The sequence below is a fragment of the Akebia trifoliata genome, chromosome 3, assembly GCF_017979445.1.
Source record: "Akebia trifoliata isolate Shusen 1 chromosome 3, ASM1797944v1, whole genome shotgun sequence".
Taxonomy (NCBI): Eukaryota; Viridiplantae; Streptophyta; class Magnoliopsida; order Ranunculales; family Lardizabalaceae; genus Akebia; species Akebia trifoliata.
In genome coordinates, this window is record NC_141377.1 from 41,714,161 (window position 1) to 41,730,460 (window position 16,300).

The following is a 16,300-nucleotide window of genomic DNA, read 5'->3' on the forward strand; positions in this document are numbered from 1 at the left end:
TTTAAAGGTGTCAACTACCTTAGTTGGTAAAGTCCTTGGGTGTTAATATTAAAAACAACTTACACGGTGGCAACATAAATATAAAAAAAAGTTACAAAAATTCGTTCTTCAAATTAGAAATTTACTATTTTTGATAGTTTTGCCCCTTTGGACATATAAATAGGCATTTTATTAAAATTCAAGATCAGAATTAAACAAGATTGAAGTCTTTCCAGTTTTCCCTTCCTTTTGGATATAAAGTAAACTTTTTGGTAGAAGACTGTTGTAATCATCCTTTTTTTCCAATGCAATGATGTCCTCATCCAAGCTCGAACCCAAAATTTTGTGGTGAGTTGAATGGGGCCTATTCGACAATTTACTTTGTTCAAATCCATGCCATTTGTTATTGTGTGTTTATATCTACTCTCATTATATCAATCAGCATCCTTTTGGTGCCGATTTGCTAACCTCTTGGCTATGGTCCATTGGTTATGTAAAATTTTCGTCTTCAAATAATCCTAGGGAGATGAATTGCATTCTTAGAGAGGATGCTAGTGATTTACCATATGTTAGGAAGTATTCCACTTTTTTGTGATTTGGATCGAGGTTCTAAACTTACACATGCATTTTAAATGAGATTATAATCAATGTTCATTGACACAACCAAATCATTTTAATTGACTTTCTTAACTTAATTATCATCTCTAATACATTTTCACAACACCTTCGTTCTTAATTTCAATTTTATTAGTCCTTGCACTCATCTATATCAGCATCTTTATGCCCAATCTATTAACATGTAGCTTATTAATGGCCCAACATTTAGCTACATAAAATATAAACGGTTTTCTGGAAGAGAGGATCAAACCAAAGATAATTAGATATAATAAAAGCACCAAGATTTTCAAAAATATGACCAAATCCAGATGATAACCCTGGAATCTATCTTTCAAGACTATAGACAATGATGATAACTTGGTATAACAAAAGAAAATCACAAGCTCATAACTTGATAATGGAGCTGATAATTTTGGATTAAGGCTCTAACTACAAGGCTTAAGTGCTGATTATCAAAATACATGTATATCAGCCAATTATATATTTTATAAGACATTAATACAAGCATATAACTGAAAAACAAAAACATACTGCATATGTGTCCATGAACTCAAGAACACACATAAATCAGTATTATAAACCTGATATGTAACGAAGTACTAAGCGTCCTGTACAAAGTACAAACTAAGATATTACATTATTTAGTTTTAGCATAGCTAATTCGGCGATATAGTCTCCTTCAATTTGCATCTCACGGATTTAATTAGGCAAAGGAGAATCGCCATGGTTCGGCTGACTTGTAGGCACCGGCTTAGGAATATAAGGTATAAGAGGAGTGACATGGTCGATCGGTCCATTTTTTATGGTGGGCTTTGAACTTGGAACTGGATCAATTGGGTGGTAATCCTCCAGTTTCATATTGTCAATGTCTTTCTTGTTTGTCTCATTTTTTGTGTTGTAGATCTTCTCCTGGATGGAGAAAATAAATAAATGAATAAAGGAAGAGATTGCATAGATTTTACTATATATTTTAAGGTACGTGAGTGAAAAAAAGGCATATGGAGCCATGTTTTTGTCAACTGAGATTGCACCTTATACCTTGAGTTTCCTGTTACATGCTCTCGCCATCACATTGTTACGATGCCCCCCCCCCCCCCCCCCCCCCCCGGGGAAGATCATATCTGCATCTAATGCAAATAATATTTTCAGTATTTGAATGGTTTAAAAAATAAAATATATGGTATGACATGTATTTTTATCAGTTCATGTAATTTGTGATCGTTAGTGCTAAAAGCTCATGATTTACAGAACCCTAATGAACTCTACTGGGTTCCAACCATCAGTTGGCTTGGTTTTAAAATACAGCAATCCTAGGAGTAAATTAGATTGATGTCAGGCCACGTTTTACGTTTTTCACGTCCAAACAACTAGGCTTTGAGTGTCCAATGCTATATTATATGTTCATGTCATACATAAAATTATAATTTCATGGTGTTATTTGATGAAAATTAAAAATCTATTTTGCTTCTTTTAATGTTCCCACGTTTTATCTCAGTTATCATGTCTTCTTCCCCAATTTCCTACCATTCTTCGTCTGTCTGGTCATGTACAAAATGCATTTTTTGAACCATTTAATTCAGCTGTTCATCTTTATGGTGAATAAACAAAAAATAATTTCATTTGCTAAAATTTTAGGCTTTCATATTTTGAGTTGGATCAAAATTGTACCAAAAAAGAACAACTAAAAGCCTCAAGAATAAGAAACAATTAGTCAAGAGGCAGACAGGTACGTTACGGGACTAGTGAACATTATTCTGTTAAATAAACTCATATGAATGTCGTAAATTTGAATATATACTTACAGACAGGCGGAGCCAGGATTTTGCTCATGTGGGGGCAACCAAGAGTAGAAAAAAATTTGTGGGGACAATTAAGAGCGAATTTTTTTTTTTGTGGGGGCAACTAAAAGTGGAAAAGAAAAATTGTGGGGGCAATAGTGGCAAATTTCATTATCCGTCGCTAAAATCTGTCGCAATTGCACATTAATCTATAGAATTTGAAAACTCCTGAGGGGGCAAGTGCCCCCACTCTAAATCTTCCCCTGCTTACAGATTCATGCCACTTGTAGGAGACAATTATCTTAGCTTCCCAGTTATGAACATCAAAACTAGGGCATGGGTTCTGGTGGTTTGGTGGACTTGAATGTGTGTTTGTTGTGTGGGGTAGGACATGGGCAGATAACGGACGAGGGACTTCATATAGGGAAAGGGAAGGGAAGATAGAAGAGATTTGAGGAGTGGGTTAAACATAGATATTTCATTTGATTCTGGCTAATGCCATGACTTCTGATATTTCAATTGTGCTCATATCCTCTCTCGCCACCCCAATATTCGGTTGTTTTTAGTCATCTTCTCTCTCTTTTAGAATCTTCAACTTGAGAAATCCTTATAATTAGGATTGTAATCAGCCTTGGTTGGACATGACCAACCATATCTCAATCGACTTTCTCTTAGTTCACGAAAAAGAAAGAAAAGATGACCATTTAAAAGAATTGAGCGTGAGGATTGAGTGCTTTGTCCACAGAGTGGTCATCAGATTTGAACATTACCGAAGAAGCACTGACCGAAGAATTAATACATGTTATAACCTTTCTATCCACTTATACAAGTCTCAATTAAAGAACCCACATTGAAGGTCCATCGCCATTCATTGGATATCAGTTACAGGTAATGAAATTGCAGGAAAATATGGAAGGCATACAGCATAAGATCAGCTTATAACCATAAAATAAGTAAAGGTAATGAAATTGCAGGAAAATATGGAAGGCAATCAGCATAAGATCAGCTTATTTGTGCATTAAATTTCAATAGACCTTCTCTACATCAGTACATCATCAGTTGCCAATAATACAAATATTGACTCAAATAACACAACGTGAAAAAAACCTATATTTGACAGCCCAAGGCCATTAAATTTTTCATTATCAAAATTTTTTTTTGACGGACCGAAACCGTCAAATTAATGGAGGATGCACTACGTGAAAACTGGAAAATTCGACATAAAAATTTAACGGGCCAAAGCCCACGAATTTTAGAAATTGAATTTTGACGGTTTAGGATCGTCGAAATTCTTCATGTTCCCAGATTTGACAGCTTAGAGCTGTCGAATTTCTCTCATCCTTCATTAATTTGACAGTTTCGGCCCATCGAAAAAAAAATTTGACAATGAAAAATTCGACACCAATTCGACCTCTTGGTCTGTCAAATTTGGGCTTTTTTCACATTGTGATGGCTCTAAGCCATCGAATTAGGGAACATCAAAAATTTCAACAGCCATGGACTGTCAAATTTCGGTTTCTAAAATTTGCGGGCTTTGGCCCGTCAAATTCTCTTATCAAAATTTTCAGTTTTCACACGAAGTGATTACAAATTGCTTGGCAAGAATAGTGTTGTTCTCATAGTGATAAATTTGGGGGTCCAACTCAAAACCAATTGATAATGAGTGTGAAGAGGCTCAAGAGCTTATAAGAAGAGAGACAAGGCAATCAGTGTCTGATGAGGGACTAAACTCAACACTCCCCGCACGTGTGGGCTGGATTGGGCCGAAGTATTATTTTTTGGATCATTGAACTATTCTGAATAATTCATGGATTTTAAGTTTGAAAAGAATAAAATCCATTTTTTTACGATTTTTAAGAAATTTTATAAAATTCAGTGGAAAAAAATACAACTATAACTTGTTTTATGTTGCAAAGTGTAAACTTGTAAGTTGTGACGTGTAACACAAGTCGACTTTGAAGCAGTCATGCTTCAATATTTTAGAATAATCCACTTTTTTTACTTGTCAAATGTCCATTTTATCTAAAAAATAATAATAACTTGGCACTCTACATTTACTTGAGATTAAACCTTAATTTTTCGAATTGATTATTTGTCCCTTGACTTTGGTCTTCTTTTAAAAATCAATGAAACAATTACCTCAATGTCCTCATTATCACCACCATCATTATTACCATCACCAATTTTATCATCACCATCACTATTATTATTACTATCATATGTCCGAATTTTTGATTTACTAATTTTTGAAATGAAATAGATAATACACGTATGAAGTATATGCCGCATATTTTCTATTTATCAAATTTTAGGCTACGAACCAAATTTTTACCGTATTTCGAATTGCTAACAAGGCTATAGACCACAATTAAAATTCGAATTTTAGATTCCCCAATCACCCCATAAACTGCTCAGATAAATATATCCCCAAAACAAAAAATTTCTTAGAAAATACCCAGCCCTTACATCTTCCCACAAAATCTCACATTCTCCCATTTTTTTCATAGCCCAATACAACCATTGTGGCTCCACTATACATGACTCATCCCACCCATATTGTGGTTCCCTTGGTTCACCCATTTGACTCACCATATGTCCAATTGACTCAATTCATGCTTTAGGACTCTCTCTCTCTCTTTATTTTTTATGACAAGGTTTCTTACCGATAGGTCTGATTAGCAGGGGTGAGGCAATTGGTCTCTTGGAACACCATATCTCACACAGTAAGCTGAAAAAAACAAGGCAGCTTTAATCAAGATCTCTCTCTTTTTGGAGGGAGGCCTTGACCACTATGCCCTACGCTCGAGTTGATTCTCAAACTTGACATCTTGACTAGATGTCTTCATCTTAAGATATGCATTGTTCAAACCTTTGGATCCTATGACTCTAGAGCTATTAAGAATTAAGCAACTACTATTACCAAAAAGTATTTAACGGATTATCAATTGATAATGTTAATAGAAAATACCAACAATTTGTGATAAATGTGCATTCAAAAGAGAGTCAACCATTAAGATGGTAAGTAATTAGCAAAACCCTAATTAGATGCTAACATGAATTCTATAGAAAAGATCAGTTATGTAATACATCTCATATGTTGAAAACTACCAAGTTATTAGCAATGATTGGGTGAGCGCTATAGTACCCAAAATACACATGGGTGATCACAATTTATTTGAAATTCATGTAACGGAAATGTCCTTAATATTCCTTATCTCGATTTTCGGGAACATTGTCTTACACCATTGGATTCAATATGTTTTGGGTAAGAGCACGCATGTGTTTTTATTTAAAATTTTTAACAATAACCCTAAGTTTGTCTTATTAAAAATATAAATTAAATTAGTTCCTCAAGATCGGGTATCTTTAGCACATGTTAACATTCCTTACTCTCACGTTTAGAGTCTTGTCTGTTATGGTGTCTTGACTCTTGATATAAGGAAAACCACAACACATTGATGCAAGAGAATTCCCTTGAGAAAAATCCAAAGCATGCTTGAACTGTTCACTTTTGCATACAGTGTCTTCTAGTCCTTGTTTCTCAAGCTTAGGAATCCTCCTCAAAATTCTCACAAGGAATTGTTTAACCTCAAAGCTTTAACTTACTTGATTCTCCTTATATGCTTCCCCTCATATTCTTCTTATACTCTTCTTGAAATCCATACTTTTTTCAAAACCCTTGAAATTAAGTACTACATCTTGATCTATTAATTTATTTATTTATTAAAAAGTGAGTCAGCTTTTCTATATTAGAATCTTTTTTTTCCCTAGTTTGAATAGTGAATCTTTCTTACGTAGAACAACTTTTGTTGTACCTTTGGAGAGTTTGACTTGAAATTTAGAAAGTAGGGGTTGATCTATTGTTACACTCGTCAACATGATTTTCATCTTATATGAGATGATACATCTGTTCATGTTGTTTAACATGAGCATGTAAATTTCAAACTACAAAAAATGCACAATTCGGCAAGATCTATAAGATTCGGCAGTGTGCCTGCATCTACAAGATGAGAGTGATTTATTAACTCTAAGAGAGAAATAACAATATCAAATTTCTTTAATTATATACCTCTTTTAGATTTATGAAATTAATCTTGAAACCCTAGCTTAATTCTTGTTTGATTTCGCTCATCTATAACTGTAAAATGAGTTATTACATATATGTTAATACAAAATACATATCACCAACTATATAAAGTCAAGGCCTCTATCATGATAGTATTGTGTATGAAATGTCTTGTATTTTGTTGCACTACGCAGAATTGCAGGGGTGCATGGGGTAGCGTCCCTGCCAACGGACGGGGAGAGGGGGCAACACCTCCTCCTAGGATTACGAAAAGGGTAATTGTGTAATATTTTCTAAAGGATTTTCTATTTCTAAGGGATTTTGTTTTTGGGAGATAAACGCATTTGAGCAACTCCCGATTTCATAAATAAAGATTTTTAAGGTTGTAAAATTTAAGAGAAAATAGTGATGGTTCTTGATTTAATCTATGGACGTAGGCGCACTGCGGAATCATGTAAATCCTTGTGTTTTGTACGTTTTTTGTCGTCTTTACTATTTCATTTTATTTTCACAGATAGTACATATAGTACTTAGGAAACAATAATGGATTTGCATAGGACTACATTATGTGAAGGTAAGTCTTGAGGCAATACACACGGGGTGCAACTTGGTCCGGTTCAAACCAAGAGCAAAACCAAACCGATAGCTTTGGGGTGATTTGGAACAAGTTGTGGTTTGGTTTCGGATTATGAAAATGGAAAACCGATCAATTTGGTTTAGTTCTTGTATCAAGTTTGCATAGAACTAAACTCTTATATATATTATGACATAAATTAATGATTTTTTATGAATAAACCAGTGACATTTTATGGATTGATTAGTGATTTATTGCATGCAATTTTATATTTATTATATATTTATTTTTTCATTAAAAAATATTACTTATAATTTATAGAATATTGACAACCCATAGAACCAAACCAAACCGACTTTAGTTTAGTTTGGGTCGATTTAGTTCCAATGGAATTTGATTCGGTTCTCGTTCTTATTTAGTGGAATTGACCTATGTCAATTTAGTTCCAATTTGACCTCAAACCGAACCAAGTTGCACATAACACACAGTGCATTCACTATAAATATGAAAGAGGTTATACAAACTGAATGACCATATAGAGCCCTCAGGTCCTCATAGAGTGTCACATTAGCCAAATGACACCTCTGCTCTCTAGTGTTCATGGTTTGAAATAAAGTGTAAAAATTTTTTTAAAAAAAACCTCATTTTAATCAAGTGAAGAAGCTTAAAAAATGAGCAACCACTGAATTCCCAAATTTAAATAGAGTTGACGACAATGAAAATTATCTTTTTTTTAAAAGAAAAAGAAAAAGAAAATAGTTGTCAAAATTTTGGAGCTCTACAAGCACATGGCACCCAATCATATGTTTGGGTGCCATGTGAACACCCATATAAGTAGGTGTCCTTCGGTCTATATATGCAACCCAATCTCGTGTGTGCGTGTGTCATATGGGCCCAATCGATAATGCATGGTTACACTCATGAGCATGTGAGGGTCATGAAGAATAGAATGTAAGTGGGGACCATAAGTTTTCATAATGATGATGATGATTATGGTAATTATGATATGATGATGTAGAAAAATAGCATAGGAACTTAGGAAAAAGAGTGGAGAAAGGTGGGCCAGTCCTTATGGGTGGGGTGGCATGTTTGAGTAGTCTATTTAAAGACAGAGTAGATTGGTGGAAAGTGAGATGGACGACCAGTCCTCCTTCAAGGGGTACAAAAGGGAGTGTATCACGTGTGGGGAAAGAAGACCTCCTCAAGAGACGAATATATATATAGATACGGACCCTTCACATGATATTACCTATTGTAATCCTCTTACATGCTACCTTCAAATTCCTATTGGATATCCACAACTGATGGTGGATAAGATATGCTGTGCGTGAGAGAGAGAGAGAGAGCAGTGTGTTGGGTACTGTGTTAAAAGCAGTGTGACATTATATTACGTTGAGAAAAAATTATGTTAAAAGAGAGAATCAGTTGAATAGAGAAGAGAAGAAGGGGGGGTTTGCTCCATGCACCATTGGAGGAGTTAAGATTGATCCATAACTCCTCATAAATTGCTACATGGCAAATAATTTGGTTCCTATTGATCCATGAATGTTGGGCCACCCTTGGTGAACCTATACACTTTAAACTTAATCATTTTGAGCTTGGAACCCACCTATTCACCCGGTCCATATGAATCAATGGCTAGAAATCACCAATCAGGATGTTTCTTAGCTTGTACACAAACCAAGTAAAGGGGCAAACATGGCAACATTGGAGGGAGAGATCCCCCACAGCCAAAATCTTAAACATATATCAAAAAAGACAAAGGGCTGGTCATTGTCAGGCCAATAAGAAATGACTTTCTGATTCATGATAATCAAATATTCTCTTTCTCTCTCTACCTCTCTAAATTATAAACCAGCGAAGTCCATCTATACTTATCAAAAACAAATCTAGTCCATGTATGACAATTCTAAACCATCTAAAAAACCAAAAATCTTAAGGGTCTGTTTGCCTATATGAATCAAAATCTCAAGATTTCAAATTTGATGGAAAATAATAGAGAAAAATGGTAATCATGGAAAATTTGATTCCATTGTTAGATTGCAATAAGGAAAATGATATGGAAAAGAAAAATAGAGGAGAGAGAGAGAGAGAAAGAGTACAACAATGACAACAATCCTGACAGTTGATAGTGGTGGAGAAGAAGAAGAATATTAGGGTTTTGATTTGGGGGTGAATTTCATTTTTTTTATAGGGATAGGTGAAAAAATGAAATCAACCTTTGTTAGATTTTTGGATTGGGATGGAAATTCATTTTTCATAGAAAAAACCAAACACATGAAAAATGAATTTTCCACTCATTTTTCATGCACAATCAAACACACTCTAAAAGTTTAAACTTCAAACTTTAAAACCTAAGTAGTATTTGTTTGAGAACTTATTCGAGACGCACTTAACGCACAAAAGCATTTTTAGCAATGTAATTATTATTTGATAAAAAAATAGAACTACTTATGATATTTGTGGGAAGTTAAGAAGAGCAAAAACAAGTACAACTCAAATCCACTTTCCACTTTCAATAGTTGCAAGAATATGAAAAGTGGTTTACGGTAAAGTATTGACGGTCCACAATTCTAAACTGCTTTTGATGTGGTTTAAAAGTTTTAGATTTGACTATCTTTTTTGTGTGCGGATGATCACCTCATCATAGAGATCATCTTTACAAAAAATCAACCTAATCCGAAACTTTTTAGTCATATAGAACAATGTGTTAGTTCCCTAACGTTGGCTGCTGAACGTGACTCATATATATATAGTTGGGTTCAAGAACCAAAAACATGGACAAAGTTGTGGACAAAGTGTTTTATCTTACATGGCACACCCAATCGACTCTCTTGATGTGACAAGTTTGGGAGCCATAGATTTGTATGCCTCGGGATACACAACTGTACTTTCCCATAAAAAAGTGCATCCCAATGGAACAGTGTATCTTTAGGCATATAGATCTACAACTCCCAAACTTGTCACATCAGGAGAATCGATTTAGTGTGCCACGTGGTAGTCAGATTATCATGACTCATATTAGAATAATATTTTTAAGGAATTGATTTATTGACAAAAAAATAAATAAATTAGAACTTCTAATATAATTATGAGTGCTGATTTTTGAACGCAACTTGATAAGAAAACTCAAAAACTCACTGACGTGGCATGGGCAAAGAATCGTAGATTCTATCCCTCGAGATACACAACTGACCTAACATCTGTAGTTGTGTATCCTGAGCAAAAGAATCTATGGTCCTTTTTGCATGACATGTCAGTGAGTTTTGAGTCCAGTTGTCAAGTTGAGTTCAAAAATCATTAGTCTATAATTATCTATATGTCCAAAGAAGTAATTTCTAGAAAACCACCTCTTAAAAACACTCTCCAAAATTTGATTTTGCCACCACAAACGCGCCACATTTCCAAGTGAGGCCTAAATTCAAGACAACTATTAAGAGATCAAAATAATTGAAGTTAAAAACAGAAGAATGATTTGTTCATGATATGGCTCGTGAGTGTGCCAAAGCAAACTCCCCTTCAACTACCCCACCACATTACAGGACAAAACTCCAACTCCACATACAGACAACTCCATAGCCGGCCACCTCACATGCCCCCAAAACCCAACAGAAACCCAACTCTTCTCTCTCTTAATATCTTCCATCTCTCTCACACTTGAGAGGATTAAAGAAGAGGAAAGACCCTTTTGTAGCCATTAAAAAGGTTCTTCACACACTGCTTCTATACCCTTATTGCACCCCATCTGTATCCTCACTGTTCAACTGAAAAGCCTGATATCTTTTTTACATTCTGAATGTTAATCCCTTTTTTTTCTTTTTTCTTTTTTCTTTTTCCAAATTTAACGTAAAACTGAGATTTTAGAATGTGGGGTTTTCCTCCTTTGTTCAGTCCTTTTTCATAGGAAGAACTAAAAATCTCCAAAAAGCTGAAATGTCTATTTTCTTGATTCATTTGCAGAATTTACCCAATATATATACTGATTTCACTCTATTGGATCGTTTCCCAATGATACTATTTCCAGTCTGGTCTCTTTCTCCCTCTGCCCTTCTCTGAATTCCACCCTCCACACCCCACTCTCTTTCTTTCTCTCTCTATCTCTAAACCTCAGTGATGCAATTCACTGAAACCCCACCACCCCCTTTGCACCAAATTCCAATTATCTCATGTTCATCAAATCTCACCATGAACAAGAACCCACTTCATCTAACTCGGCCGTGGCCTGGTTTTCCAACACCAAAGGCGTTAGCAAGCTTTGGTGACTCCAATTGCATGGAACAACTACTTGTTCATTGTGCAAATGCAATTGAAAGCAACGACGCCACATTAGCCCAACAGATTCTATGGGTCTTAAATAACATTGCACCTCCCGACGGAGACTCAAATCAACGACTCACTTGTGGTTTCCTTCGAGCTCTTATCACCCGTGCAGCCAAGACAGGAAGTTGCAAGATGCTTACAGCCATGGCGAATGCCAACGCTAACCTAAATATACACACTCATAAGTTCTCCACAATCGAGCTCGCTAGCTTCATTGATATCACCCCTTGGCATCGCTTTGGCTTCTCCGCTGCCAATGCCGCCATATTAGAAGCAATTGAAGGATTCTCCGTTGTGCATATTGTTGATATAAGCTCGACCCATTGCATGCAAATCCCCACTTTGATTGATGCAATTGCAAATCGTTCCGAGGGACCTCCTTATATCAAGCTCACTGTGGCGGGTTCCACCGCAGATGTACCACCCATGCTTGATCTTTCCTATGAAGAATTGGGACTGAAGTTGGTGAATTTCGCGAGGTCTCGTAATGTAGGATTGGAATTTAGTGTAATTCCTTCAAGTTCTTCTGATGGGTTCGCTTCATTGATCGAACAACTTCGAGTGCAACAACTAGTTCTAGCTGAGGGAGGTGAAGGTGAAGCTCTTGTTATAAACTGTCACATGATGCTTCACTACACACCAGAAGAAAACTTAGGTGTAATCATCCCTAATGGTATAAACCCAAGTACTCCTTACGCTTTTGATTCTTCTTCGACATCCTCATTTCGTAACATGTTCCTTAAGGCCCTTCGCAATTTAAATCCTACCATAGTTGTACTAGTAGATGAAGATGCGGATTTCACATCGAATAACTTAGTTTGTAGGTTGAGATCAGCTTTTAATTTTCTATGGATCCCTTACGATGCAGTCGATACATTTCTTCGTCGAGGAAGTAAGCAAAGGCAATGGTATGAAGCAGATGTATGTTGGAAGATTGAGAATGTGATTGCACAAGAAGGTGTGCAGAGAGTTGAACGGCTCGAACCAAAGAATCAATGGGTCCAACGGATGAGGAACGCGAGCTTTCGAGGAGTCCCATTTAGTGAAGATGCAGTAATGGAGGTGAAAAGCATGCTTGATGAGCATGCAGCAGGGTGGGGATTAAAGAAGGAAGAAGATGATCATCTTGTGCTCACATGGAAAGGACATAATGTTGTGTTTGCTACTGCTTGGGTACCTTCTTAAATCTTTGTTAGCAGTTTAATGATCTTTAATCTTCTTCTTGTCCTTGAGTTGTTAACTCTTATTCAAAAGTAGTTGATAGATTGTATGTTGAGAGGGTTTAATCTTTTAATTAGTTGATAAAGTTTTAATTTGTTTTCATCTAACCATTTTTTCTTGTGTTAGAGTTAAGAAAGTACAGCAGTCTCTCTCTCTCTCTCTCTCTCTCTCTCTCCTTTTTGTTTCTACTTTTAAAAGGGCATGGACCAATCTCCATCTTATGTTTGAACTTTTGTCATCTCCCTCCATTTTGCTGTCCTAGAATTGTTTAGGATCAACATGGTTTTTACAACCTTATGTATTTTAGTCAATTTTTCTCCAAAGAAAAAATTATTTCTAACATTTGTTCTCTACTTGTTTCTTTTTTCTTTTCTTTTCAAAACACTATAGATGGTATACTAAAAATAGAAATTACAATTCTAGAATCAAAGCTTTTTAATTTTCTTGTGATTTATCTTTAATTAAAGTAAATACATATTTAGGTTTTCGAACGAACATATACACCAATATTGAAGTTGAAAAGAATATTTTCTATTTAATGTAATTTGAATTCAAATCGTATTATGAAAATTTAATTTAGACGTGGCTATTCTGGGTTAAACTTAGGTACAAGCTGGTTCAACAGGGGTGGGGACAGGATTTTCTTGTAGTGGGGGCAAATAGTAGTTAATGGTACAATTAAAGGGCTTGAAGATGAATGGTTTTGAGGACAAGTTCGGAGGTTTTTTATTCGAAGTTGAAGAAAATGATATTTAAGTCATTTCCTAGAGGTCTATGAGAGAAGGCTCAAGCAAAAGGTTCATCTTCAAAAAAAAACTGAAGGGGGGGGGGGGTAATTAGTTGAAAAGACAAAAGAGGTATCTCGAATTAAAAGATATATAAAACCATCCACCAAAGTTGTGCGAGAAATTACCCCCCAACCACACACGGGATCCTTACTAGTCCAGCCCTTGTGGTTCAAGATCAATACTAAGGCGTTGTTTGTTACCGCTTCATAACGCGGATTCTACTGCGTTTGCGGTTAGAATCTGCGTTTGCATTCAAAAGTCTGTTTGTTAAAACCCAGCGTTAGAAATTTGCGACTTGAAACTACGTTTGGAAACGCAAATGTGAGAAGCGCAAAATAGGCGCTTTTTTTATCGCGTTTGCGGGGGAATAATGACCGAATAAACGGTTCATGTAAATTGACCGTTATGCCCCTGTCATTCATCTCTATTCACTCGTTCAACCGAAACATCTTTCCCACTCGTTCTCTCTTAGACTTCTCTATGCACAGACCTCTCTCGCACACCTCTTTCTGTCCACCTCCGGCTGCTTTTCTTCTTCTCTTCTCGGTCGACAAACGTCACACACGGCTGCGCACAGATCTGTAGTTACAGATCCCTCTCACGCGAAGCTCTCTCTCTCTCTCTCTCTCTCTCTCTTGCACCCTTCTCACGCGAAGCTCTCACTCTCTCTCTCGCACAGATCTACGTGAGGAGTTCAACTTCGCCTCTTCTTTCTCAACAAACATCTGGATTTTTGGTTCGAATTTTCTAACCCTATAAACATGCAAATTTCAGATTTTTATTTTTTCAATTTTAATGTCTACTTGATGCAAATTTCAGATTTTTTTTTTCAATATTAATGTCTACTTGATGCAAATTTCAGATTTATTTTTGTTTCCAATTTTAATGCAAATTTCAGATTTTTTTTTTCAATATTAATGTCTACTTGATGTAAATTTCAGATTTATTTATTTTTTCCAATTTTAATGCAAATTTCAGATTTTTTTTTTCAATATTAATGTCTACTTGATGCAAATTTCAGATTTATTTTTTTTTTCCAATTTTAATGCAAATTTCAGATTTATTTTTCAATATTAATGTCTACTTGATGCAAATTTCAGATTTATTTTTTTTTTTCCAATTTTAATGCAAATTTCAGATTTATTTTTCAATATTAATGTCTACTTGATGCAAATTTCAGATTTTTTTTTTTTTCCAATTTTAATGCAAATTTCAGATTTTTTTTTTCAATATTAATGTCTACTTGATGTAAATTTCAGATTTATTTATTTTTTCCAATTTTAATGCAAATTTCAGATTTATTTTTTTTCCAATTTTAATGCAAATTTCAGATTTCAGCAATGAGGAGAACAACCCATGAGTTTGTTTATGTAATTTTTTTTGAGGGTTTGGGTTTCTTAAGATTTTTGGGAAACCCATTTCTTTTGCTGGGTTTTGCTCTATTATTTTGAAGAATGAATTCATGAATTTTGTCTTATATATTATTTTTTATTTTGTTTCTGTTATTCTGGATTGTTGAGACCACAATTTTCACATTTGAACTCACCATTATTTACTGTCCAATTCACCACTTTTTGTTTATTGTCGAACTCAAACTTTGTATTCACTGTTCATTTTGATTCCCAAATCATGAATAGTCATATTGTAGGTATTTCAAACTGACACTCTCGTTAGTTTAAAGGAGCAAGGTCATTGCAAACTTGCAAGATCATCACTTTTATAACCAACGAGATTGTCATTTCGAAAAAAAAAAAAGATAGAAGAATCAATGATCTCGCTACTTTAAACCGACGAGATCGTCACTTTGAAAAACCTACGATCTCGCTTTTCATGTTTTGGAATTAAAATGACTAGTTAGCTAGAATGAGAATTTATCATAGGCCTTGTCTTCTTGATATTTCACCAGAGAGAGCTGATCAATGCATGAGAAAGGCATAGATTTGGTTTCATGGTTGGGGATCTCCCTTACTTTTGTGTGGTGGCTTGATAGTCTAGTTAGTGAAATCTTTTTTTTTTTTAAATGCTCCCTCATCTAAACAAAAATTTTAAAGTATCAAAAATATTTTTTTCTCATATCTTTTAAAATACCTCAAGATAAAGTAACAGAGTCAAATAAGAAGAATGAAAATTATATTTTGTATGCATTTGTTGGATGTATATTTTTCATGTTTTTATTTATTTCAATTTTACTTATTATATTAACTATGATTATTATGTTTAAATGATGTTGGAATGTAAATTAGAAGTTATGTGGATGTGTTATATATATATGATATGATGTGGATATGTTATGTATATATGATGTAATGTGAATGTTGAATTGCGTATTATGCAGGTATTTTGTTTATCAGGAAAATTTCATATGTCCATTTTTAAGAGGAGATGCTGTCGAAATTTCTGTAGAATTATAAAATTTTCTATAATTTTTTTTTTGAATTATAAATATTTTAAAATTAATAAAATTATTTTTAAAAGTTTTTATATAATTTTATTATATTTATATATATTTAGTGTAATTATATATTTATAAGGGTATTCTGGTAATTTTTTATGCATTTTGAGTGTTCTATCAACCTTAAGGGTATTCTGGTCATTTTACCCTAAACAGCAGATTCTAGAAGCTGTATCAAACAATAATTATCAGATTCTGGTCAACAGCACAGCACTTTCACGAAGCTGTAACAAACAAGCTTTTCAGTGTTTCAGTTTCTGACAGCAGATTCTGACAGCAGAAACTGACAGCAGATTCAGGCAGCTGAATCAAACGGGGCCTAAATGTTTTTTCAAAGCTTTACTTCCCTAATATTTTCTATTTGGGGGTGGTCGTCTTCTACCAGACCTTCCTAAAGAGATGAAGAATATGATTAGATTTATTTTTCAAATAATAATTACAAGAACCTTAATAGAATATAGGTTTTGTTAAGGGCACATGTTAAAGTGCAATAAATACACTTTT

General features: G+C 34.6%; 1 protein-coding gene across 1 annotated transcript; it reads left to right on the forward strand.

The window, feature by feature from the left end:
• Positions 1-10,713: 10,713 nt before the first annotated feature.
• Positions 10,714-12,611, forward strand: LOC147407038 (scarecrow-like protein 32). Its single transcript, XM_086432814.1, has one exon. The coding sequence runs from the start codon at positions 11,129-11,131 to the stop codon at positions 12,518-12,520; it is 1,392 nt and encodes a 463-aa protein (XP_086288940.1). The 5' UTR covers positions 10,714-11,128; the 3' UTR covers positions 12,521-12,611.
• Positions 12,612-16,300: the final 3,689 nt, after the last annotated feature.

Bases quoted from the DNA above. Each gene is read 5' to 3' on its own strand.
- LOC147407038 (XM_086432814.1), top strand. From the start codon at position 11,129: ATGCAATTCACTGAAACCCCACCACCCCCTTTGCACCAAATTCCAATT.